The following is a 27,810-nucleotide window of genomic DNA, read 5'->3' as shown; positions in this document are numbered from 1 at the left end:
CAAAACAGAAAAAGAAAAGATAAATGGTTGATTTTATTTTTCTACACATTTTTTGTCCATCTCCATTTAAAATTTGTGCAAATTCACCATTAAATTTGTTAAACCCACATGTAAATCTCACAAATTCAATAATAGATTTAAAAAATAAATAGATTAGATGTGCATTAGAATGTAACCACATCAAAAGAAAATATTCCTTACGCATAGGTGCTGTAATTTCACTTTGGTTTTTTAAAGATAAACACCTATACTGCTGTTTTTTTAAGGGTCTAGATTTAGTTTCACTTTCTCCTCCTCATGGAATACTTGAAATTAAATCAGGACCCTTGAAAAAACTACAGTATATGTGCTGTAATTTTTTTTTTTCAGCATAGATTTTTTTTTGGCACCACCTGTAAATAAATGGTTTATACATTCAACAACAGCAGCACACCAGCCAGTACAACTCGTAGCAAAATGTGTTGTAGCAAGTTCACTTTTCATAACCATACACCCACCTATCAAAACGTGCATTGGGCATGCCACAATCCAAGAGAAGTGGAAACATGCACCCAAAAATAAGAACCGCCCAAATTTGTGAAACCATCTAGTAATTTCTTCTTGTCGGTCTCATAAATTACCAAAGTAAGATGCCTAAATTTGTTTAATGAAACCCAGCACTGGGAAAAAAAAAGAAAAAGAAAAAGAAAAAAGAATTATCTTTCAAGAAATGCTAGGAGAGAAGGGGATCACCCTTTTTTCGAAGAAAAAAAAAACTCATTTCAATGCTTCTTTAACGTGTAGTTCTACCACCAGTCCTTCGAACAGATGGATCATCTCCTCTAATTTGCATACTGGTCACTGGTGATCTTTATCGTTCCATCAAAGTCATCAACCTTCTTGCATCGAAACCTAAACTATACTATACCGATGATTGTCGTTATCATCACTTAGTAACTCACATGTCACACATTACAAGAATATTTACCAACAAGACCTGGAAAGCGACATCAACATGCAGCCTACTAGGGTTCGGCTAGCCTTCTCAGAAGAGCTCCATCAATTGCTGCGATACATCTGCATAACAATCACACATTGTTATCATCTACCAATAGAGGATGGACACAAAACCTAGTAAAGCGGTTCACATATCTAGAAGAAGGATAATATTGATAAGGGCTTACAGGACGCTGATCAATAAGCACAAAATCATTCTTCAATGTCAAAACAAAAACAATGATGTTAAATATAACTTTTGATCCATTTGACAAACATATTAGTTTTTTTTACGTTGTCAGATATATTCATAATGATGATGAACTTCAGCATCCTTCAGGGAGAGAAGACAGAGACTGTAAAGTTTTGCATGCAGTCAAGTTCATGAAATCAGACGCAATGACAGTAATGTTAATTTTGGTACTTAAACATCCAACACAATTTCTGAAACTAATTATGGAAAAGGTAATACCTTGAATAATTGCGGGTGTTGTTTCAAACTCTTGCCATATATTTTGATAGAAAACAAGATTCAAATTCAGAAACTTAGCAGCAAGGTAGACAGCTCCAGCAGCAATATGATGAGGTTTGAATTGAAGCCACAGTGAGCTTCGAAGCCTATAAAACAAACATCCAACAACTTTAGAAGGCCATATAAAAGCAGCAGCAGCAGCAGCACCATTAATCAGCACAGGGAGAGAGATCCATGAATAATCAAACCAACCATCTGGCGCTACACAAAAAAGAACAACATTCATTGCCTCGTACAACTAACATACAATTTCCACATTGACAAAATTTATGTCAGCTACGAAGGTACAACAGTTATCTATAACAAAAGTTAAAAGTACAACAATATAATCAACCGTTGGTTTCAAGTGAAAAGAGCAAGACAAGTTATTTTTCCTTACCAACTAAAAATGCAGCAACTCAGGTAGAATATTTCCAAGAATCTCTGCAGGATTGCTGATAGAGTACCAAAACTATTGCAAACAAGTTATACTCATCTACTGAACACACCAAACTCCAAGGAAAAATTCTGCTGCAGAGGCTTTTAACTCCAGAGATATATGCAATTCAATGAGAAAGCAAATAGGAAGTAACTATTGCAATCAAACCTCTCAAAGTAAATGCCAACATCTTCTGCTTCTGGACAGGCTGGTTGACATGTGCTTTCATGCTAATAGAGCATGCATACAATCCCAAATATAGAATACCACCCAAAATCCTCTAGTGGAAGCGATATTGCAGGCTTGAGATAAAGCTAGAAGCATCATTCATATCATAGCGTGAAATATTAGGCACAACAACTATGTATATTTATTTTTGTTATCTTTCTTATATTTAAGTAATCTGTAAAAATAATATATAGCATAGGGTATTGCAAGACTCGTTGATAACATTTTAGAAGAAATGAAAATCATGCTGCACTACGTGCAATAGCATGTTCTTAATTAGAGCTGCTTTTGCAGAAAGTTAAAAGGGTTTCTGTACCATGTGAGAAGAGATGATTAAACGGATGGCCTGAACAAAAGTTCCCCTCAGGTGAACTCTATAAGAGGGATCTCTAAAAATTTAGATACCACCTTGAAAGTAGTACAGTTTCTTCATATGGACTGTTCTTTTTTAAGGGTAAGTTTTTTATTTTGTATTATACAAGATAAAATATAAGCAAATTTACTACCATGCTATTACCAGAAATGAAACCTCACCAACCCAGTTTAAAAATAACTCACAACTAAGAACCCCCCCCCAAAAAAAAAACCAAAAAGAAAAAAAGAAAAGAAAAGGTCCCTGGAGGTGACGAAGTATAGACAAAGTATGGCTTTTCAATTTGAAAAATTATAGATGAGTGAATATCATGAAATTCAACTCCTTAAAAGTGTCAGCTTTCACAAATATGGGAACTTCAAAAAGGAAGAAGGGTGAGTAATACTGAAGAAAAGATAATAGTAAATAATCATAATATAATTATAACAACAGTATCCAATAATTGAAATCATTACAAGATTGCGCGAGTAAATTTGGAAAACATATTTTAGAATCCAAAAATTAAAGGGAATGCAATAATAATAATAATAATAATAATAATAATGACGACGACTATAATGATAAAAATAATAATGATGATGATGATGATGATGTTACTCAATATATCTAAAAAAATATTGGTGATTTAGTCTCCAATAATAACAACTTCAAAAGTATATCAGGCTATTTATAGAAAAATAATCCTCGTAAGAGTATCTATAGAAAAAGAATCCGTAATAGAAAATTCGATGATGATTAGAACGTTAAGAAAAATAAAAATATGATATTAGTGACAGCAATAATGATCGAAATGATTATAAGATTTCTGGGGTAATTAGGAAAGCATACTTTAATAACATAAGACTGATGTTACTCTAAGTATCTTATATATTCTTCAATGATATTTTAATGCTAAGACATCCAAATCATGAAGTTATCCAATCTTGAAAGCTGGAGTGGAAATTGGTCATGTGACCACCTTTTTTGGGGGTTGGGATGGGTGGTGGCGGAAGGTGGGAAATGGGAATGGCATGCATTAGATTACAAAATGTGAGATTACCCTCCAAGAATCCAAATGACCAAGGGGGAATAATGATAATAAGAAGCACTTATGGCACAAGGTTTATTTGGTGTGGTAGTAGCATTAATAAAGCAGTGTGAACAGCATCAGCAAAACTTGACGCATCACGATCAAGGGATGATGAGGTAGAACCAAAGAGGTCATGAAACTTTACGCAAGCAATAGCAACAGCCGCCAATATACTTATTTCTTATTTTGTCATATAACAATAGGAGTGAAGAAAAGAATCAGAAAATGACTCCAGTTTATGATTACGCCTTTTACAAGACAATAGAAGAAAAAGAAGAACAATGAGAAGATTTTTAGATATTAAACCTGTTATTCCATGCTAATTACTCTCCCTCTTCCCCTCTCAAGATGCAGGAAGAGACATACATCCATATCCCCCAGTTTCCTCTTTTCCGAAGGTAATATTGAAATGAACAAGTGGAAAATTTTTAATTAGTGAGTTTTATGAAACCAGAAACCACACAGAGATTTGAAATATACTATTTGATTATGCAAAGACTGAACACTTAAAAACCTCCCCTCTAATCTATTAATGGCAACCTAAGCTGTATTTATTCCCCAGGAATCTCAACACACCACAACTAAATAACATCAATATATTATGTAGAAGATAATGGTCTCCACAACATCCACCAAATAGAGACAAAGTATATAAAAGAATTTCACTTCCTAATTAATCTACTCTAGAAATCTTGGACCCAGCGGCACCTGTTAAACATCAGCACATTGCTGCTACCGGAAAAGACCATCCAATTTAACTGGGCTGGCATTTCTCACCAAGCAACCACTAGCATCTAAGCAACAAACCCTGAAAAGTAAAAAAGATAAAGACATTTGGAGGGGATAAGGTTTTGCTATACATCCAACTCGACTTAATGTCAAAGATTTTATGCTGTTTCTTTCCAATTTTCCATTTCATGTCTATTGCATTGACTAATCCTTTCAGCACCTATCCATCCCAAGTGAGTTGTACTAAAGCATATTTTAATGTCTGCCATTTGTATACTGGGCAAGAGAACTTAAATTATAGAATCGAAGTCTGACTCAAACAGCACAAAAATACATCAGATGCGACACTTCTACATTGGTGCAAGCTTCTCACTTTCATAATGCTTTGGTTGAAGCAGATGAAGTTCAATGATATTATATATATATATATATATACATATATATCATTTCAAGTACTAGGGGTTAAAAAGAATACATGAGTTGAATTTGTCAAAATATCCAAACTAGTTGGGGAAAAAAAAACCAAACTTAACTTGATGTTTCAAAGTTCCATGGTAGACAAAAAGTTGGCAGCACGTCTGCCAACCCTAAAAAATCCCCTAGCTACCTGAAAATATCCTCACCAGGTAGTAAGAAAAATCATAGGAAAAAAGGGGAAAAAATGACTATCCAAGAAGGTAAACCAATCCTTGCCCAGTCAATGATTTATCTCCAGGTCAGTAAATGGACAGCAAGTGCAAGTTGACATGTTTCAAAAATCATTAGTTTGTCTAAAAAATCTGGAGGACTCATCTCAAATGGATACCACAAAGAAAAAGTGGGACTGGAAAAACAAGGGTATTTAAAGTGGTATAGTGAAACTGGATTTGCAGGTCCAGTGGCTATCTTTTTTTTTTTTTGATAAGTAGGTCCAGTGGCTATCTTTAATAGCCAATGACCAAGTTGATGGGGGGTGTATTCATGATAAAGTCATCAAAACCACATCGGCTGTTCAACTTCAGATGTAAAACAAAACTTTCCATGAACAGCATATCAATCCGCCAGCTAAGAATATCATACATGCGAGCACGCTAATCTTGTGTAGACCCTGCAATTATATGCATGCCAAAAGTATCAATATCCCATACCAGAATAACTACACACAGTAGTTGCTCAAAGAAGAAAATTATTGACACAAACAAAACTCATTTTTGAACCTCCCCAAAGAAAATGGAAGAAAAGCAGTGTAGCCATCTTGTCAGTCGGAACCACTTCCTGAACCCAACAAATTTGCAATTTGGTTGAGCATCTTCTAACACCCACTGTCTAGATCCTGTTTCCTACACTATGTTTTCAGCTGAACTACTCTGTAAGAATACAGAATCATTAACATGGACAAGCCCAAACCACAAACGAAAGATACAGGCTCAGAAGCATTGCAAAACATAAGTCAACAGGTTCAAGGTGCAAACTTCAGGTGTAGTTCAACATGAGCTAGCTCAGTGTGCTAACACTAAACAAAACAGCCAATGCAACTATATTGCCCCGGTAGAAATTACAACATCCCAGAGAGAGAGAGGTAAAATATTGAAAGTTTTAAACTTACCCTTCACTGACCAAGCTTAATGCCAGATTGACCAAAACAGTTTGTGAAAGACCTAATTTGTTAAGAATGGACGTAAGAGGAGCATATGGATGCTGCACATTAAGCTCAAAATTTAGAGTAGACAGTATCATGTGCTCAGCCTCAATTACTCGTTCTCGATACTGCTCAAACCAATCCTGTTACAATACATGAAGTCATGTCAGAGCAAAGAAAAATTGTAGTTTCAATTATTTTTAAATAACCAAAATCCATTTTAGAAGCATATTAATGAACACAATGAAGACCAAGTTTTTTTTTTTTAAGTAATAATTTATTGAAAAACGTAAGACGTCCCTAAGTACACAGACAGTATATACGAGAGGCTCCAAACGAGCAGGAAACCCAAGTCCTCAAACCCAAAACCCTACAAGCCCAAAACCCACAAACAAAGAAGACCAAGTTGCCAGAACTGTTTTCTTTAGATCCAACACCTTAAATTTGAAATTAAGGGCCCGTTTGGTTCGTGGAATAGGTCCCTCGAATGCAAAGGAATAACCATTCTTTTATTTGGTATAGACCTATTCCTAGGAATAGTTATTTCCTTACAAAGAGGAATAGACAACCTTTTTCCAAAAAAAAAAACCATATTTTTATTTATTTTCTTTCAATTTAAAAAATAAAATAAAAATAGAACACGTTGAATCTGTGGGTGCCTGATCACCCAAGATTCGTGTTTTAACTTTATTTTTTATTTTTTAAATTTGATTTTTAGAAAAATAAGAAATCATGCGGGGTTTTTTTTATTAATTTTGGTTCAATTACTATTCCATTCCACCATTCTTTATTCCCAGTAACAACTATTCATTTTCCTAATGGAATACCCATTCCGTGTACCAAACGAGGCCTAAATGTAATACAAGAAATACGATTGAATCTAAAAGGAGAAAGGTCAAAGGCCTATAGTGTGGTTTTAAACAAATTTTTATAAAACTTTGCCAGGGATAGCAAAGAAATACCAGAGTTTTACGTTCACATTTAAAATGCAAAAGATTTTTTTATTTAATAAAGATACTTACAGCAGAGGGCAGATAGGACAAGAAAGAAATATCCTGCTTATGGGAAATTTCACAAGATGCTCTCAGCACATTGTTCAAAGGGCGTGCAGTTTCCTCAGACTTTGCAGCAAGAAAGAGAGCAGCAGTAGCAATCACCTGCAACAGAGCCAGATCAGAATTCACAATTGATTTGCAACTAGAATAGTAAACTACATTTCAAAAGCAAATGTCACAGTATAGCAGGAAATGACTCAGCCACCGGTCTTTGGACAAAATGGCATCTCCACCCTCTTAAAACAAGGAATGGAGAATGAGATCACAGGTTCAATCCTGTATGGATAACTGAAAACTTAGATCAAGATCATATGAGTTATTGTCAACTGAAACAAAATTTCAAGGAAAAGAAAAAGGATTAAACTTTTCCACATCATCAAAAAGATGAAAAATATAAAGACAGACAAATATACAGAAAATAATAGATGGTATATAATTGTTCTAAAGAAAAAAATAATCTTTCTTCTAAAATTTCGAGCATCATCTTCAAAAAATTAAGGTCAAGGAAGCTATATCACCCAAACGATGAACCACATAATTGTTCTAATAAAGAGCATGCCAACCTTTCAGAAGATGACAACATCGTTGCTGGAGATGAATGTTCTAAATAGCACACATTCCCAAACATAATCATTTTCACACAATTCACAAAAATAGAATAAATTTTCCTAAGAATACAGCATTTCATTAAGTTGGTAGATCATCTAATCTATTCGAAAATTTACTCATAACAATTGGGAAACTTACAAATCTATCATGGGAAGCATGTGATTGTCGAACAAAAAACCGGTGGCATAGAACCATGGCAGTGCCAACAGTTGTTTGTGGCCTGCAAGATACAAGTCACAGAATGTCAGTCATATCAAAGAACCTTACCAAAAAGTTAAAGAACTAAAAAATATTTCTTGTTTTTAGAACCTGCTTCAGGAATAAGTACTCACAAAAATAAATTCATAAATCAGAAGCAAAACGGCATAATTAAGAAACAAAATTGAGAGGAAGAGCTTACAAGTCAAGTCGCAATCCAAGATTCTGAAGGAAGGTGCAATACGAGTACCGCAAATGAGCTTCACGAAGTGCATCAATACCATCCTTCCTTGACGGGGAGTGTCTCTCAATCTCTTCCCTTGACATGAAGACTGGTTCATCATCTTCTAATAGTGAGCAGTCACGTTTACAGCTAGCAGACGCAGAGGCCTCAACATTGGATCTTGTGGGAGGAGGGACTGCATAATTGCAGGTTGAAGGGGCTGTGTCATACATGCCAGGCAGCACATAGTGTCTCCCACTGCCTCCCCATGTAGAAGCTGAAAACCTTCTCCTTTTCAAAGAAGGGGCTCCGGCACCATTTGGATTAACATGAATGGAATTATGAGGCTTAACATTATAGAAATTATCATTAGGCTGCCAAACTTTCCCCATGTAGTCATTGATATTGGAATGACTCCTATTATTATAATTGTTCCTGCCCTGATTCCTGTTGTTGCTGAAATTGCTCCCACTGAAGCAGGACCGATAGTCATCATTAGCAGTGCCTACTTGCGAACGGAAATTCCGTGGAAAAGACATTTTTGTTCCTGCCATATAACAGAACAGACAAATCATGTCAGAAAACTCAAAGACAGAGATAGTAATTTGCCTTAACAAGTCAATAATTAGATATCAAAGTGCAATGACTGACAATAAACCCTTAAAATCTACACCTTTTGTTAAATTTATGTTCTTGTTATTGTACTCTTCTTATTCTTAGAAAGTACAACTTATATTTCTTAGTTTTACCAAGTAGAAAAGCTCTATTGTCTAGCGTATTGATAAAAGTGATTCTTCAAGAATTTCATTCTATCTTTCTCACCTTACATTAAACATTTGTTGTTTATTTCCTCAATTTCCTGGAAATAAATTGCATATATCATATTAAGAAGGCATGTAGTAACTAATATTCAGAATTTTATCAAGTGCAGTTTTGTCTTCACTTTAATGCCTATTTAAAGTTGACATTTAAATATCAATATTCAATTACCCAATATACTTAGGTTACGTTTGGTATGCGGAATGGCTATACCATTAAGAAAATGAATAGCTTTCATTGAAAATGGAAGAAGGTGGAAAGAAGTAGCCTTGGAATAGCCATTTCCATTGCCCACGAGGGAATGCCTGTTTCAAATGTTAGAGCCTTATCATATACTCCAACACCAAAGCTATTCTATTCAACATTCTTCCATTCATAATAAAAGCTATTCTTTTTTCTAATGGAATAGTCTTTCCTCATACCAAACGTCTCCTTAGGCTTTAACCCAGTTTTGTAATCAATATCTAAATTAATTATGCAGCTTATTACCCAATAATACTTACAAATACGTGCATATATATATATACACACCAACATACATACGTAAACCACAAATCTGGTTAACCTGAACCCTGAAAACTCAAGGGCCTTGTCTCCAATAATAATTAAAACCTAAAATACTTATCGATAACAAGAACAATAATAAATAGCAGACAATCATTAAAATTGAGAAAAACAAAAAATATAAAATAAAAGCAAGCCTAGCTGAACAGGAAAAATCAAAAACAGAATAAAAAGAAACCCCAGGAAACGAAAAACAAAAATTAAAAACCCTGACGATAACAGCAACAATTACCTGGCTATCAGAGAAGGAGATCTGTGAATTGGGTGTCAAATTGGGCTAGGGGAGAGAATCGAGTGAATTGAATTAAGTAAGGGGCGAGACTAAGATCGGAATTGCGATGAGATTAGGGTTTGGTGGAGGAAAGCGTAGAGGATGTTAAGAGAAAAAGGAAGAGGGACCTAAAATGAAGATAATACCGAAGGGAGACAAGTATATGAATAGGAAACTTTACGAGGATGGTAGAGATAAAATAGAGTTTGGTTTGTTCGGTATGCGGTCGAGTAAGGTGGAAGACACGTAATCCACGTTTCCAAGTTTGCTGTGGTTCAACATGTTCTAAAATTTATAGATATTTTCATGTCAAAAATAAAAATCATAGATATTTTATCATAGGATCCGGCCTTTTCTCTCATCCTAATCACATGTAATCATCTTTATTTTTTAGGAAGAGTAATATCGCGTTGTGAGTTTTTTTTTTTTTTAGTAAGACCGATTAATTTGTAAAAAATTTCATATAAACCGGCTTTTAAAGTGACATGTATCTTTTACATATGAGAATCATTTTTTTTTTTTTTAATGACTTAAAAAGGGCATATGTCTTTTTAAATGTTGGTTTTTGTAAGAAATTTGTGTCTTTTTTCAAGTGAATGAAATTAAAATACCTATATGGCGCGGTTTCTCATAAATTTTGCCATTTTGTTGTTTAAAAATTGATTTTTTGGTTGGGGTGCCCATGCCACATAAAACGTTGGGGATGAAAGTGGTGAATAGAATTACCCTTCTCTTGCGCTTTTGAGTTGGTTTCTCCCATCAAGTAGCCTATGGCCAGGAGTGAATCTTGGGAGATTTCTTCATCCATTCAAAAAATTGGGGGTAATTATCTTTTCGCCTATGCCTATGTCATTTTGCCCCCACAAACTACCACTTCGACCAAAAAAGAACATCAAACTACCATCTTTACTGCTTTGCCCCATTCCGTCAGGAAATCCCGTTAACTTGGATGGAATATGCCATTTTTTACCGTTAAGTTTGATTTAAAGACCAAAATGCCCCTACAGTAATTAATAAAAAATATTAAAATTAATATATTAAAAAAAAAAAACTGAAGGAAAATGGGTGGCGGCAGCCACCCTGAGGTCGGGGTGGGCCACGAGCCATCCCCTTTTCCTTCAATTTCTTTTTTTTCTTTTTCTTTTTTTGTTTAAAATGAGGATATTTAGGTAATTTTTGAAATTGAATTAGGGCATTTAAGTCTTTGCATGAATTAGACTGACGGAAGGGGGTAAAATGACATAGGCCAGTAGTTCATGGGGAGAAAAGGTAATTACCCCAAAAAATTGATTCAATGTCTAAATAGTTTCCTCTTGCATATTACAGCTGCTTGTTGAAGAAGTCTGGCACATTTTTCTTTCTTTGGACAATTTTTTGCAAAGTGACATTTTTTCCTGCAAAACAAAACATTTGGTTAAACGGTCTTTTTCCTTCCTAAGACGATACTTATTTCCATACCATCATCTTCTTTTAGATGAGCATTCACAATAATTGTTATCCCTGCATTTGATGGACACTTTTGGCTTTTCACATGCTCTTCTTGCATTTGATTGAAAATTCTCGTTGTGCCATGTCACATAACCTCCTCGATATTCTTGACGTAGGGTAAGTAATTGTTGTATCCACAAAAGAATGTGAAACCAATTTTGGTACTCCCCTGAGCCCATACACTACTAGGAAAACGGCGATAAAAGATGTTTCACATATGGAAATAAAGCAGCTTATTTAGATGCGATGAGCCTTTTGTAACAAATCACATTCTTCAAACTGTAGTAATCAATAATGTCATGAGTTTTGCAAAATGGAGTAGTGTTGCCTCTATTGCTATGCTAATAAGGAAAATCATTTTATTTTGAAATAGAGCGAGTATAGTCTTAGGGACAAATCATATATTATTAAATGCAGAAATCATGTTATTGAAAATCTTATTCATAAATAAACATGGTTATAGTTTTCTTTTTTATAGTCTATTCGAGACCTTAACCCCTTCTCGATAGGGTTAGTGTTGTCACGAGAAATCTATAGTACAACACTGGTGCCTCGATGAAGCACGCACATCGTCATCATTAATGGCCCAATCAGATTTAAACCTCGAGTTATCCACACCACTAAAGATGTCGTAGTTGTGATGTCATTTGTACATGATGTGCCAACCACCTATAACTATTGGATCCAATGCCATACAATAAAAATATATCTCAATTACCATAGGTTAAGCCCATATAAAAACACGTGTCCGCCATCCGTACAAATGATCTACATTATTTGTTTTTATTATTATAAATTGTATAATACGCAAATATATGTTTGAACCATTTATAAACATTTGATAAATTTCATAGGCTTATGACATAATTTTCTAATTGAAACATAGAATAATAATACGCTCAATTTGTTAGTATATCACAAAGTAAAATATAACAGTTCCGTAAGCATTTACTTAACCTCGGGCGATCCTTCTCACTCTCGGACATCTTAACCTCCACGCTAAGACCTTAAACTTACGAACGAAAATCCTAATCATGCATTAAGTAACCCTAAAACAGTTATTGCCTTCCTTGATCGTTCAGCCTTGAGGGTCGATTTTTTGACCACCAAGTGTCAATCATTTGGCATCAAGGATGAAACTTTTGATGAATGCCAGAATGTATAAATAACATATGACTCCTATACAAACCTATTACCTAACTTAACCATGACTCCTAATGATCCTTTAACAAACAATAACAACCTAGTATAACGTGAAACAAAAAATTACAAACAAGTTCTATCCTTTTTGAAAATATACCCTACCCATCGTTACTTTACCATCTTTGTTATTAATAAACCATAAATATCATCCTTACTTGTACTAATAGTTTAAGCATGCAATAATAACATGTTAAATATTTCATCCAACTATACTAAAATAATACATATGCATATTCAACATAAAACCTAAGATAGTAAACCTAGATGTTTTAAATCCAGAAGATGCATGTCAAATCACTTACTTTTGGCTATGAGAGTTCACTTGTTTCAAAATTTGAGAAAATCACAAAACACATTGGCATATAGTTTGTGGGGGTATGAACTTAACTTTAATACCTTACATATTTGGTTTCAGTGTCTTAGATGCAATTGGATGACTTGTTAGATGGATGACCTGGGCATTATGGTTAAAAAGAGAGAGAGAGAGAGAGAGAGAGAGAGAGAGAAGAAGAAAAAGAAAAAGAAAATCATTGAGCTTCATTGAGTAACCGGACCTCTTGCCTTATTAAGCATTGAGTGTTCGCGTCAAAAAATGAGTATAATTAAATAAAATGGCTAGTTTGACTTCTTACCCTTTTTGACTTGAATTATTAAGCCTTTATGGATGTTTTACATCTAATGCCATAAAGTCATTTGGTTTAGGAGTCACTGGCCAACACTCGTTACATGGGTCAATTAGAAAACTTAATAGAGTTAAGCATTGCACAGCTGTATAAATGTTGTAAATAAGACTAAATTTTGCCTATGCCTTGGTTATTCCATCTGATGAGAAATATGAAGAATCTAGAGATACTGAGCCATATATGTAGGAAATACTTTGACGCCCCATAAATGTGTTAATATCACTTTGCACCAATTTGAACATGTGATATCTTAGTCGACCATTTGTAATTGATTAGACATGAATTTCCTAAACTGTTGTGAAGATGGAGTTTGTAAATTTAAGCTTATTCATGAATTAAAAAAACCTTAGTTTTGATGATACTCTATTCTTAGGGATAACATGACTAAAAAAGAAAAAAGAAAAAAATGTTTGTGGGTATCATTTCTGCTAAACCCTTACAAAACTTCATTCGTCCACTAGGAATGCCTAGGGGTTTAAAAGGCTTGTTGTATGTGGCAATGCAATTGTCTTTTCCACAAAATAGGAGTTATAGTAGTTGTTTATATTTTGTTAAATTTCATTTCTTGTTGTAATGCTAAGGGACTAGTATTATGTAAGTTTGGAGGTGTGATAAGCGTTGAATGTTTACATTTAAAGCCCCTTAATTCACATATGTTAAACCTTAATTTATATTGTAAATATAATGTTTTGTTATGTTTGAGTGTTTTATCTTTTTTTTATGTCCTAATGGAAAACACAAGCAAAATCATTGAAGTTAGGCCTACAATACATCAAAAAAAGCTGAAAAGTATCAAGTAGATTGAGCCCCAAATGCTGAAAATCGATCATTGCAAAAATTGAAAAAGATCGATCGCCCAAAATGGCGATCGGTCGCAAAATGGATCGATCGCCAAAAAGGTGGTGATCGAGCGCCACCGATTCTGAAATATCTGCAGAAAAATGACGACATTTGTGTTGTGCGGCTGAAATCAAATGAAGACATTTTTCATGTTGTGTGGCTGGAAATCACTCCTGGGCACCGACTTTCTTTCCCCTTCCCTTGATATTTGTAATCTCATTCCTCTATAAATAGGAGGCAGCTGTGAGATGTAAAAGGGAGAGAGGGTAGTGCAACTTTTAGTTCATTTTTTCCAGAGAGCTTTCTTCGTTTATTTTTTTTAGCTTTAGTTCTATTTCATGTATCTTTTAGCTTATTTTTCCAGTAGCTTAGATTTATAAATAGATGCATCTTTTTTTAGTGTAATTTCCAGAGGTGTAGTTTTTAGTTTTCTTTTTCAATTCTCTAGTATTTTGAAAGAAGGCATGAGCATGATCCATAGTTCCAAAGTGCTATAGGAAATAGTTTTCTCTTCTTCTATAAGAGATTTCCAAATCCTTCATGAGTAACTAATTTTCTGTAGGTTCTTGATATAATTCTTTCTAAGTGTCATGGTTGGATTGTGTTTTTCTTAAGTTTTTCTGGATATATATAATGATTGTGTAGCCTAGAGGATTGCAAAACATTTGTTAATTGTTCTTAAAGTTTATATTTATTCATATAGAAAAGTTTATCTTGTCTATGAGAATTCTTTGATTCTTGAATAACATCAAACGTTCCATTTTTCTGTGATTGAGGGAACAATGGCTATACAATGATGCTTTTTTATATAAGTTCAAGCATGCTTATTAGAGTCAATTTATAGGACACGCTAAGGAACACGAATCACTCCACGTCTTTGTAGTTTAGATGCATTTCATTGTAGTGTAATTTTACGTGGATGATGATTTGTTTGAAACTAAGATGCCTTATTATTATTTCCTAATCAAAGTATTTTCATGTCTTATGTATGCTTATTAGAGAGATTTTATAGGGCATGCTAGGAAACATGAATCGTTTCACAAGTAGATGTTAGGTGAACGATTGGTGCAAAACTAAGATGCCTTATCACTATTTCCTAACAAAAGTATTTTCATGTCGAGGTCATCGTATGATTGACAACTATTACGCGCTCATATTATGCATATATAAAGAATTCATGTGTGAGACAAAATCTTTCATTGGTATATGGTTTGAATGAAATCAATTCTCTATACTTCTTCTTCTATCTTTATCTTTACTTTAGTTGTTATTAGTTTAATTTAGTTATATATAATATATATATCTTTTCCGAATTAAATTGGATAAAATCTTAAATACTTCATAATCAGTTTAATCACCACAGTCCTTGAGGTTCAACACCCTCTATATAATCCTATTATGCAAATATTCATTCTATTACGAGCTGTTATATAAATTTAAAATCCACGTTATTGAATCAATTTTTAGTAGTCACTATTGATCAACTGTAGTTCTTTCACCAATATGGGCAGAAGGTGAGGAATGGCTCTTTGTTGATGGGATCAGGGGATACAGCCTGTTTCTACTCGTGCCTTGATGGAGGATAGCCCCCGTTGCTCGGTCCTTAACACAGAATAAATCAGATTGGAATTCAAGTATTGCATTATTGTCATGAGCAAGTTTATGCACTGAAATTAAATTCTTTGTAAGTCGAGGAACATGAAGCATATTGGGTAAACTTAGATTGTGTTTATGTAGCAAATTAGAGGCACCAATATGTGAAATTTTAAAACCTTGTCCATTACCAACTCGAACTTGCTCATGTCCAGTGTACTCATCTGAGTGGAGGTTCAAATGATGGAGATCTACTGCCATATGGTTGGTAGTTGCTGTGTTAGGATATCAAGATAAGTTCGGTTGGCTAGATGGTGCTGCCATGTAAGCAGCCAAAGAGCTTGAGTCAACCCTCTGGTAAGAGTGATCAAAGCAGCAATAGCACTTGATTGCCGTGTGCCCTTGTTTTCCACATACTTGGCATAGGGGACGGCTATTGAATGATGATGACAGCTGATGAGGTGGTCCATGCCCACGACCATTGCCTCTACCTTGTGCGCAAGAGAAATTAAAGGATCCTCTCCCAGTATTGTTGGAGAAGTTTGTATAGCCTGATTCACAGTTATTTGATCCTTTTGTGGCAATGTTGGTTAAAGGGAGGCCAATATCAACTGCTGGAATATGTTGTTCCAGATGAGATTCAAAGGTCAGAAGATGACCATAGAGATACTCAAGCAATATGGGATCAACCAAAGAATCATACTCAGAGCTCAGTCCAACCAAGACATAGGAGGCCACTTCACAATTAGAGAGTGGTTTATCAATAGCAGCCAAGGTATTTGCAAATTCTTTCATCTTCGTGAAATAATCTGCTATTGAAAGACTTCCTTTCTTGAAGGTAGTCAGTTGAACCCAATACAGCCTTGAGATTTGGCCTTGAACATTTTCTCCAAGGCTTCCCAAAGAGCCCGAGATGTTGATTGGCCTACTACTTGAGTGAGTATTGACTTAGCTAATGAAGAAAGTAGGACACTGAGGATCATTTGATCATGTTTTCGCCATTGTTGATAAACTAGATTTGGGTTTTTTTGAGCCCTTAGCATGCAATACAATCAAAACTAACTGTCCTCAAGGTTTGCACAACTCCTTTAAATGTTCGGTTTAATGTGTCAAGATTATACTATTGATACAAAAATCACCCAGAGTCTATCACATTGGTTACCGAAACCAATCATACAAGAAACAATGTGTATGTGTGAATTTTTAGAATAACGTTTGAACACTTGTTTAGAATATTTATCTAATAAAAATCATTGAACTCTTCGTATAAAACCATAACCTTTATTTGAAGACCCAATATACAACCAAACACATAAAGTATTAACTAACTTTGAAATAAATTATATCATTTTTCTTTTAAAACATCTAGTTGATTCCCAAAACAAGATTTAAATCACCAATCAATATGTAAAGGAAGAATCATACAAGAGAAAATCAACAAGACGAAGGGTTCATTGGTTTACCTTAAAAAGAAAGGTCGAGAAGGGACAATCTCTTGGAATGATCAGAATCTTCAATTTTTAGGCTCTACTATCTTCTCTCATCCACTCACACACACTTGGATGCTAGAAACTCGTGCAAACAAATTTTCTCTAAGGTTCTTAGGATTAAAAGGGATGAAGGTTGACTTTTTAGGTTTCAATCTCTCACAATCGAGTTTCTGTGGTACCAAGATAGATATTCTAAATAGGGGGAGGGGGATCGATCCTCTTTTATTTTTTATTTTTAAATATATACACACAAGGATTATACGTTTTGAAATCACATGTATTTTTAAAAGAGTTTGTATTTTTATAAAGATTTTATTTTTCAAGCTGTTACATTGACTTAAGTATCAGAATGATCTGTTTTAGCTAAATTTTTTCTTCGCCCGAAAGTTATCTCTAGACTGTAAGGATGAAGGTGTGTTTCTCCAGTCTCTTGTTTGGACTTGGAGGTGTTGCAGTGTCTTTTTGATTGTGAAGTTTTTTCTTTATTGAGAGCATGGATCCTCACGTAGTGGAGGAAGATCTGTCCTCTATGTGGGGATAGTTTTCTTTTTTAGAGGATGAAAATTCTGGTGTCTCCTTGGATGCCTCGGAGATTCAACCACATGTGACCATAGGAAAAGATTGCTTGATTGGAAAACTACTGGCGGACAGGGTGGTGACGAAGGATTTCCTAAGGGCTCCGCTGATGCGTGCTTGGCGTCCTTCGAGTGAAGTAGCTTTCCGTTAAATTGGAGATAATATGTTTGTCGTCGAGTTTGAAAATATAGGCGATAAAATGCGAATATTGGAGGGCAGACCCTGGCTCTTTGACAGAAATCTAGTCTACCTAGCAGAATTTGATGGCTTGACCTCTCTGGCAGAGATGAATTTCGATACGGCAGCATTCTGGGTTCACATGTACAAGTTGCCTCTTGCTTGCATGGCCAGAGACGTTGGTCTCAAGATGGGAGCCTTAGTGGGAAAGGTGAAGGATGTTGATGTAATGGAGGGAGAAGCAGGTTGGGGGGAGTTTCTTCAGGTCAAAGTCTGGCTTGATCTGACCAAGCCGTTGCCAAAGGGGAGAATGCTTCATGTTCAAGGTCGATCCATTTGGATCCCTTTCAAATATGAGAAACTACCCCGTTTTTGTTTCATGTGTGGAGTGGTGAAACATGGGCGATTGGGCTGTAGCAAGATTGGTGCCCATTGACCTCATGGCTCTGATGAAAATTACCCCTATGGCAACTGGCTTCGGGTATTTGCTGTTGCTCAACGGGGGCCGACAAGCAAAAGGTGAAAATGGGATGGCTGATCAGTCCCCAAATGAAGAAAAGGGGCCCTACTCCGACGAGGCAGTGACCAGCTCTGGTGGGGAAGGGAGTCTCTCCAGCTGCAACCCTAGGAAGCAGTGGAAGGAGGTTGAATTGGGAAGTTTCCTGAAAATCCGAGAGTCTACCTCCACTTTGGTAATGCTCGTGATCTCAGTAATGGATGGAGTAATGAAGGAAAAATCCCGGCTTTCATGCCATGCAATTGAAGTGGAGGATGAAAAAAGGGGAAAGAGGAAGAAACAAGGGGACGGGTCAGACTCTCATAACGTATCTAGTGGTTTTTTGGAAAAATACAACCGTTTCCAATGCAGAAGAGGAGAATACGGTTTCAAAAAGGAAACTGAATATTAAGCAGTTTGATGAGATGTAGGACTTTAATTCCGCAACAGATGGGCTTATTGGTGGAATGGGTACAGAGGGCTCAAAAAAACAAAAATTTCAGGAGACCAGTATTCAGCAGGCCCAAACAAAACCGGGTTCCTCAAATGACCCGGGTCTCAAGGTGGATAGTCCATATTCCAAAAGGTACTTGGGCAGCTGAGATCCGATTAAGCAGAAAATGGTGTATCAAGTCTTCGCTCCAGGAGAAGTTGAAGTAACATTGGAAAAAGACCCAAGGACAAACACATATCACCCACGTGTTGTCAGTGGAAATAACGCAAGGTTGGAATTGAGCCACGTTGGATTGTCTGTGTCCACTCCTTCACAACAGCAGGAACTTCCTTTGGCTGCACTACTCTCCAGTTCGAAGGTTCGAAAGTCTTCTTCTTCTACTAAAGATCATGGTCAACGGGTTTTGTCAACCATGACTTATACTTCGACGTTGGCTCCATACTGGATCAAAGCCTAGAGAACCCTCATTAGACATCAGCTTTTTTAGAGGGAGAAGAAGACTGAAAAGCTCGACCAGCGTACGAGTAAGGGAATCGATGAAAGCAAGATCTACGCCCGAAGATAGCACTTCCATCTGCTAGCCTGAAGCAAGATCTACTACCTTTAGCGTAACATCAGCTCCCTCCTTCGGAGCTATCCATCATTGAGAACAGGAGATCAGACCGCCCATGCTTCCTGTGACTTTTTGGGACGAAACGGAAAGCAGGCTTTTTAGGGGCCTTCTTCGTATCAGGAGTTGTTTGCTTAATCTTCAACTTTTCGAACTTCTTCACCTATTTTATAGCCTCTCTTCTGATGGCATCATAGGGGTCGATTGGTCGTTTGAGGTCGAAATCCCTTTCTCTTTGAGCTTTGTAGCATTTATTTCATCTTCGGATAAATAAAATGTAGCATCTGCTAATACGCTTCTGCTTCGCTAAAAGGATTCGCATCTGCTTTCACCCTCTTCTGCTCACCACCTTTGGTTTACTTGAAACATTGGTGATAAGTAGAAGGGACGACACAATTATCATGCATCCAAGGCTGCCCAAGTAGAACATTGTTTGATGTTTCCGCATCAATGACATAAAGAGGTATGGTATCCTCCAATTCCTCGATCTTTAATTCAAGTCGTACAATGCCCAGAGACCTCTGCCTACTTTGGTTAAATCCTTGGATAAGTCGATTGCTTGGGGCCAATCGATGAATAGCAATCCCGAGACGTTTTAGCATTCTCAAAGGTAGGAGATTCACAGCCGATCCCCCATCTATCATGATTCTTGTTATCTCCAATCCATTAAGGTATCCTGAAATGAACAAAGGCCTGTTATGCTTAATGAGTCCTGGTTGCAAGTAATCGTCCGTAAACTTGATCAAAGCCAAACACTCGGCATAAGTTGGTTCACTACTTCTCATCTCAACTTGGTTAACTTCATTAGAAGAGAGCTCGTGGGGTCTTGACAGATGGAGCCCAGTTAGTAGTAGGCTCTGGAGGGGTAGTTCCGGTAGAGGCAGGGGAGTCGGCTTCTTTCGGTGAACCTATGGCTCCAAAGAGAGGTCGTTCCTCTTTTGTCTCTTCACCCCATCATGTGGGGCTTCAGACGGTGGCTGTTGCACAGCCCCGCCCCTCACCATGATTCTATTGAGCTAGAACTGCCAGGGTCTTGGGAACCCCCGGACAGTTCAAACGCTCACCAATTTGGTGAACACAAAGAAACCCCATCTTGTTTTCCTCATGGAAACCAAGATGTTATAGGAAAATGTGGATTTTGTTCGAAGAAAGCTGAGATTTGATAATTGTTTTGCTGTTGATTGCAAAGGCCGTAGTGGGGGTCTACTTCTCTTCGGGAATTCTGATATTCGTATAGAGATTCAAAATTATAGCCGTCGTCATATTAATATTGTGCTGATGGATAATCAAAATGTACCTACTAGAAAGATCACCTGTTTCTATGGTCATCCAGATGCTGCGAAGAGGAAGGAAGCTTGGAGCCTTCTCAAATTTTTATCAAACTTGACTCCCGCTCCATGGATGTGTGTAGGGGATTTCAATGAAATCCTAACAGTAGCAGAAAAATCCAATAATTCCATCTGACCCCGTAGTCAGATGCGGGATTTTCAATGTGCGTTAGATGATTGTCACCTAATTGATGTGGGTTTTATAGGGCCAAGATTTACTTGGTGTAATAATAGATATGGCAACGAGGTCACCTGGGAACGTCTGGACAGGGTAGTAGCAAATGCTGCATGAAACAAGATTTTCAATGTTATTGAGGTGGAAGTGTTGGCTAGAGTGTCCTCAGACCACAATCCTTTGTTGGTTAATTTTTCTACGTCACAGGACATCAAATGGAAGAAATCCTATAATTTTTGTTATGAAGCAAGCTAGTCTAAAAGGCCAGAATATGGAGAAATAATCAAAAAAACGTGGAAGGTTAAACACTATAGGACTCAGCCATGGATGACTATCCAACGCACTATGAAGGGTTGTAGAAGGGTTCTGCAGCAATGGGTAAGAAAGTCAGATAATAATTTAGCAGAGCAGATTCAGAAGAAAACACAAGAGCTTCATTCAATCCAAATGGAGGAGGAATCCTTGTTGCTGGAAAAAGAACAGCCTGTTAAAGAAGAACTGCACTCTTTTCTTCAGCAGGAAGCACTGCATTGGAGGCAAAGAGCAAAGGAGAATTGGTTGAGATTTGGTGACCAAAATTCAAAATACTTCCATGCCTGTGCAAGTCAGAAACATCGCAGGAAAAATGTTGAGGTGATAAAGGATGTAGGGGGCCAGGTTTGTACATCAAAAGAGGAAATTGAAGCTGCTTTTGTCAATTATTTCTCTGAATTATTTACGGCTGGTTCTGATCTTGACCTAGATGGTTGTTTGGGAGCTCTAGAAGAAAAAGTAACTCCAATGATGAATCAAAAACTTCTAGCAGAGTTCAATGTGAAAGAAATTTCTGAGGTGGTGTAGCAAATGGATCCTTTGAAAGCACCAGGTCTGAATGGTTTTTCGGCGAGTTTTTTTCTTCAAAATTGGACTACTATCCATACGGAGGTGTGCGTAGCAATTCTACATTTTTTCAATACAGGTATGATGAATAATGTAGTTAATAAAACTCATATAAACCTTATTCAAAAAAAAATTACAAGCTGAATTTGTTTATGATTTTAGACCAATAAGCCTCTGCAATGTCTTGTATAAGTTAATTTCTAAAGTGCTGGCTAACAGACTGAAAGTAGTGTTGCCATATATTATTTCTTGTACACATAGTGCTTTTATTCCAAGGAGGCTGATTACAGATAATATTCTTGTGGCGTTTGAGACATTACACTCTATGCAAACCCAAATGTGGAGTAAAACGAGATTTATGGGCTTTAAACTTGGCATGAGTAAAGCATATGATCGGGTTGAATGGGCATTTTTGGAGGCGGTTATGCGCAGACTGGGATTTGCAAAAAGATGGATACATTTGATAATGTGATGTGTTCAGTCAGTTTCATACTCCATCATTATTAATGGTTGTCCAATTGGTGATATTCGACCGTCTAGGGGCATCCTCCAAGGGGATCCCATCTCCCCTTATCTCTTCATTATTTGTGCGGAAGCCCTAAGTGCTCTTCTTCAGCAGGCAAAAAAGAATGGGGTTATCACTGGTGTTCCTACCTCGTTTAGAGGGCCTACTTTGAGTCATCTATTTTTCGTTGAAGACAATATTATTTTCTGTAAGGCAAACTCGGTTGAGTGGAGGAGAATTATGAGGATTTTGGACATTTATCAGAAGGGTTCAGGTCAAAAACTGAATCTCCAGAAGACATCTTTTTTTTTTTTTTTTTCCCAGTCGGAATACAAGTATGGATAGGAGGCAGGAAATATTGAGGCTCTCTGAATTATCTGAGGCTCATCGGATTGACACTTACCTTGGGCTCCCCTCTTTTGTGGGTAGATCAAAGGAGCAGACTTTTAGCTTTATTAAAGACAGGGTGTGGAGGAAGATTAGCAATTGGAAGAACTATTTTCTATCTCAAGCTGGTAAGGAAATCTTGTTAAAAGTTGTTGTACAGGCTATACCGACCTATTGTATGGGAGTTTTTCAGCTTCCCATCTCCCTTTGTAAGGATATCAACAGTATGATGCAGAATTTCTGGTGGAGTCATATGAACAAAAATTCCAGAATTCACTGGATTAATTGGGAACGTATGGGGCGCTCAAAATTTGTGGGAGGGATGGGTTTCAGAGATCTGGTGCTGTTTAACAAGGCTATGCTTGCCAAGCAAGGGTTGAGGATTCTCCAAAATCCTTCCTCTTTAATGGCGACAGTCATTCAAGCTAAGTATTTTCCACATGGAGATTTTTTGAAAGCTTCTTTAGGCAATAAACCATTATTTGCCTGGAAAAGTATTTGGAATGCCAAGGAGCTTCTTTCACAAGGTTTATTATGGAGGGTGGGGGATGGCCAGAGTATTAAAATATGGGGTGACTGTTGGATTCCTACCCCTACCACTTATAAGGTTCAGTCCTGCCCTTGTCTCTTGGATAGCAACTCTTTAGTGTCTTCTTTGATTGATCCACTTTCTAAATCTTGGAAGTGGGATTTGATCCAGAACGTGTTCAATGTTGAAGAAGCAGAAGTTATTGCAAACATTTCTCTTAGTCCTATGTTTCTGCAGGATCGTTTAATTTGGCGTGGCACTTCAAATGGCGTTTTTTCTGTGAGAAGCGCATATCACTTGGGAAAGGAAGCACAGGAGATTTTGGCAGCCCAAAGCTCTAGCTCAAAGCCAGATCAGTTTGCTTGGAAGACTTTATGGGCTCTAACTGTACCAAATGCTGTAAAGATTTTCTCTTGGAGGGCATGTCATGAGGTGCTTCCTACTAAGGAAAATTTGCGGAAAAAAAAAGGTTTTAGAGGATGCCAGTTGCCCTTTCTGTTTGAGCGAAAAAGAACACTAATCCATGCAATTTGGGCTTGTCCTGCTGCTCAAGACGTGTGGGGGTGTAAGTTATCTCCTTTCCAAAAATGTAGCTAGGAGGTCCTTTCTTTTCGGGAGCTTTTTGAGCACTGTATTTATAGCTTTGATAAGGATAAGGTGGAATTATTGGTCTCTGTGGCCCGAGCTATTTGGTTCAGGAGGAACAAAATGTTGTTTGAAGGGCTTTTTACACACCCAGATGAAGTATTTTATGATGCCCTCAAATCTTTGGTTGAATACAAAGATTGCCAACAGATGGAGTTTCCACAACAGTCAAGTGTTTCCAACCTGAATCAAAATGCCCATCGTGCTGTTTGGTGTCCCCCTCCTTCAGCCTTTATCAAAATAAATTGGGATGCAACTGTTAACAAAAAGGAAGGATATATTGGGGTGGGGATCATTGCAAGGGATTGTAGGGGCCAATTTTTGGGTGCTCGGAGTTTTTTTTCAGAAAATAAAAGCTGATGCTGACCTTGCAGAGACTATTGCAGCATTAGGAGCGGTAAAATTCAGTACGGAGGCTGGTTTTTTTTATGCCATTTGTGAAGGGGATGCAGCAAAGGTTACGTTGTAGCAGTAATTCTGATCCTCCTTATCTTTCAATACTGGCCATTTCATTGAGAGTATTCACATGGAGAAATTGGGTCTTCGCTCTTGTCTTTTTGTTCTTGCTCTTAGAGAGGCAAATTTGGCAGCCCATATTCTAGCAAAAGAGGCAATCTGTAATAAGAATGATATGTGTTGGCTGGAGGATGTTCTTAGTAGTATTTCCAGCATTGTTTTTAGGGAAGCTTGTGTGTCCCTAGATCCCTAGCTTTATGGGATCAATTTCTGTATCTGTTTTTTCGATTAATGGAGTTTCATGATTATCATGTTAAAAAAAAAAAAAAAAAAAAGTATCAAGATGATCCCTACCTTCAAAAAATTTTATTTTTCGGAGTCTTACACTAACTTAAGAGAAATGATCCCTACACTCGTTTCTCACAACAGCCCCACAACAAGCTGACGTGGCTGGTAATATTTTATTATTTTTTTATAAAAAGAAAAGAAAATAAACAAAAAAAATAATAAAATATTACCAGTCAAGTCAGCTTATTGTGGGGCTGTTGTGAGAAATGAGTGTAGGGATAATTTCTCCTAACTTAAATATCAGAATGATCCCGCTCAAGGCAGACCCAATGAGCTCCCTTGCTTATTTTGTTTGTGTAACAGGCATCCTCGATTGGAGTTTGCACTTTACTTCGATGTATTTAATTAAGGTACAAATGATAATTAATTGTATCTTTTACACCCAAAATTAACTATTAGATTGCAGCAAAGTTTCAAGAACAAGTGCTCCGGTGCCCAATGCTCATTTGCCTCGCAGTCGCAGCAATTATATTTCTTCGCATAACAAAGAAGTTGCTTATATATGTTGGGATTATCATCTAGTCTTGAGAATCTAATCTCACTTGTAATACAATAACCGTCGTCCCCCATAAATTAATATTAATTAATACAGTACCATATAAATTAATCTTCCTTATGTTTCTTCTCTCTCACGTGAATTTAATTTCCTCGATACTGAGATAATTCGCACGTCATTATTTTAGAAGGCCAGCTAAAGCTGCATGTAGACTAATTAATTAAATTGATAAAATTTCATAATTAATATTAATAAAGTACCATATAAATTAATCTTCCTTATATGCAAAGCATCTGCCATTTGATTTCATATAAAAACCATCCGAAAATTTCTCAAAAAAGAAGAAGAAGTTATATGAAGAAGAATGGAGAAAATTAAGCAGGCTAGCTAAGAACAAAGTCACGTTGACCCATTATCAAAAAAAAAAAAAAAAGTCACGTTGACCCACACCTCTGCATGCAATATAGTGTAAGAACACAAGTCACCACTTACTAATCAGTAATCATCATAATTAAAAATCACATCTTGTAGAGCCTAAACAGCTGTGTAATAAAGGGTCTAAAGACCCCACCAAAAGAATGTAAAAAAATAATGTTATTTCACAGATGGAACAACTGTGATCTGAGCCAGCACATTGCTCCCACTAATTAGTAATTAGAGCACCCTGCCTTTTCTTAAGTAAGAATTTTAACGAGGAAAGATACCCGCCCTATAAAATATAAAGCTTAACCTTTTTAACCCATGATCTAAGCCCCACCTTTCACGTTTAAGGCACGTGAGACCTAACCCTATTATGTAATCACAACACATGACTGTATCACACAAATGCATAGAGCACACCCACAGAGAGAGAGAGAGAGAGAGAGAGAGAGGAAAAAAAAAAAAAAAAAAAAAAAGAAGAAGAAAGAAACGTTTCAAAATCCCATGTGACCCATTCGATTCAGAACCCAGATCCAAAAATCTCCAAAACCAGCAATAATATAACGTACAGAAGTAACAAACTGGTGGGACGTGGTGTCGAAGCGCCCATCTCTGCGCGTGGGACAGTAACAAAGTAATTGTCAAAACCATTTATAAGAAACGCCCATCTGGTCCCTCCCAAACTTGCTCTCAATCCCATCTCTCAAACGCAGATCGACTGATAATGTAGCATCAACGATGGGGAGAAGAACACAGAGAGTCACCAAATCCCACACTCTCCCACCGTCACCATCCCACTCTTTCTCTTCCTCTTCATCCTCAGACTTCGAGTTCACCATTTCTCTGTCCCCTCGCAAATCCTCCACCGCTCTCTGCCCGGCCGACGAGCTCTTCTACAAGGGCCAGCTCTTGCCTCTCCACCTCTCTCCCCGCCTCTCCATGGTCCGAACACTCCTCGCTTCCTCAAGCACCTCCTCCGCCTCCGACACGACGGCCTCGCGTGACTCCACCGGCAGCTCCAACGACTCCCACTCATCGTTCAACAGCGACCTCGCGTTGCTCGCCGAGTGCGACTCGTCCAGGCCCAGCTCGGTCACCGAAGACGACGAGCTCAAGCGCCTTCACAACCCTAACCACCAGATCAAGAAGAGCAAGTACTTCTCACTGTCACGATTCTCATCGGTATTCCGAAAAGAACCCAAGAACCGAGACGCCGATAACGTATCCGGATCGTCCGTTAAAAGAGTGAGCGCTACGGCTAAAGAGGTTATTAGGAAGTACTTGAAGAAAGTTAAGCCGTTGTATGAAAAGCTGTCGCAAAAGCAGCAGCAGCAGCAGCAACAGCAACAAAAACTGGGGGGAGTTACTACTCTAAGGCCTACCACTACTGTGCCTTTGTCAGTGAAAGCAGAGAGATCTGAGAAAGACACAGAAATATCGGGCAAAAGTGCGAGCAAAGAGAATGGCGGTGGGTTTTCTCATTCTTTCTCAGGAAATTTGAGGTACCCACGAAGGAGAAGCTGCGTTTCGAGCTGTCCGTCGTCGATGCGGTCTTCGCCGAGTCACTCTGGCGTGCTTAGTCGGAATGGGTTTATGGGTACGGGTAGGGCCGGAGGGATGTCCCACGCCGACACATCGTCGATGGAGGAGTTGCAGAGCGCTATTCAAGGCGCCATTGCTCATTGCAAGAATTCAATGATCCAGAGCAAGTCTATGGTCAGTAACGAGATTTGAAGTTTGAGAATAAATATTAACTGATATTTAATTCTGGTTCTTGGATCGGTGTAATTGTTTAACCTTTTCTTTTTCTTTTTAGTGTTTAAGAGGTAAAAAAAAATGTATTTACCTTTTCTTTTTCTTTTTCTCTTTCTCGCCTGAGACGTGAATGATGCATGTGAATGTGATGGACCTGATGATATTGGTGGGACGGCACGTTCATTTTGGCTTTGCTCGTAGATTTTGGCATCAAAATCCAAGCCTGCGACTGTGACTGTTAGTCATTGGAACTCGAAACCTTTTCTAGGATTTGATTCTTTTCTTTCTTTTTTTTTTTTTTTGTTCTAGGAATTGATTCTAGTTTGATAACTTTTTATCTTTTCTCGTTACGCCATAGTTAAGTTCATCTGTCAGCTTCATCTGATAAAAGGGGAATCTTTTCCTTATTATTGGCTGAAGCTCTAATCTCCAGGCTGAATTTTGATTTATCTGTATGTTAATATAGGATGTGCATATTATTTTAAATTTCTCTTCGTTATTATAGAAAGAAAGAAAAAACAAAAAAAAACAAAATCCATTCGTCATTTTAACCCCCTTTCGACTTTGCTCCTTCAGTCCTTTGGAAAATGTTTGCG

At 37.1% G+C, this 27,810-nt stretch overlaps 2 protein-coding genes across 5 annotated transcripts; one reads left to right on the top strand and one right to left on the bottom strand.

Moving 5' to 3' along the window:
- Window positions 1–449: 449 nt before the first annotated feature.
- Window positions 450–9,876, bottom strand: LOC133882330 (cyclin-T1-4-like). 4 transcript variants are annotated; one of them, XM_062321476.1, is made up of 7 exons: window positions 9,643–9,872; window positions 8,007–8,574; window positions 7,745–7,826; window positions 6,965–7,099; window positions 5,910–6,085; window positions 1,448–1,593; window positions 450–1,056 (listed from the first exon to the last, which is right to left on the bottom strand). In XM_062321476.1, exons 2-7 carry the CDS (start codon window positions 8,564–8,566, stop codon window positions 1,025–1,027), a joined length of 1,131 nt encoding a protein of 376 aa, XP_062177460.1. In that variant the 5' UTR covers window positions 8,567–8,574; window positions 9,643–9,872; the 3' UTR covers window positions 450–1,024. The 4 variants fall into 4 exon arrangements, 2 of the variants coding, with proteins under 2 accessions (XP_062177460.1, XP_062177467.1); XR_009902655.1 differs by lacking the exon at window positions 450–1,056 and adding an exon at window positions 1,887–2,239 and having other exon boundaries at window positions 1,455–1,593; window positions 9,643–9,876; XR_009902656.1 differs by lacking the exon at window positions 450–1,056 and adding an exon at window positions 1,887–2,239 and having other exon boundaries at window positions 1,586–1,708; window positions 9,643–9,876.
- A 16,110-nt stretch (window positions 9,877–25,986) lies between these two features.
- On the top strand, window positions 25,987–27,472 carry LOC133882321 (probable membrane-associated kinase regulator 1). Its single transcript, XM_062321466.1, has one exon. It carries the CDS (start codon window positions 26,198–26,200, stop codon window positions 27,191–27,193), a length of 996 nt encoding a protein of 331 aa, XP_062177450.1. The 5' UTR covers window positions 25,987–26,197; the 3' UTR covers window positions 27,194–27,472.
- The last annotated feature ends 338 nt before the right edge of the window (window positions 27,473–27,810 follow it).

The sequence above is a fragment of the Alnus glutinosa genome, chromosome 1 (assembly GCF_958979055.1).
Source record: "Alnus glutinosa chromosome 1, dhAlnGlut1.1, whole genome shotgun sequence".
NCBI classification, from domain to species: Eukaryota; Viridiplantae; Streptophyta; class Magnoliopsida; order Fagales; family Betulaceae; genus Alnus; species Alnus glutinosa.
This window is presented reverse-complemented; position numbering and strand designations above follow the sequence as displayed.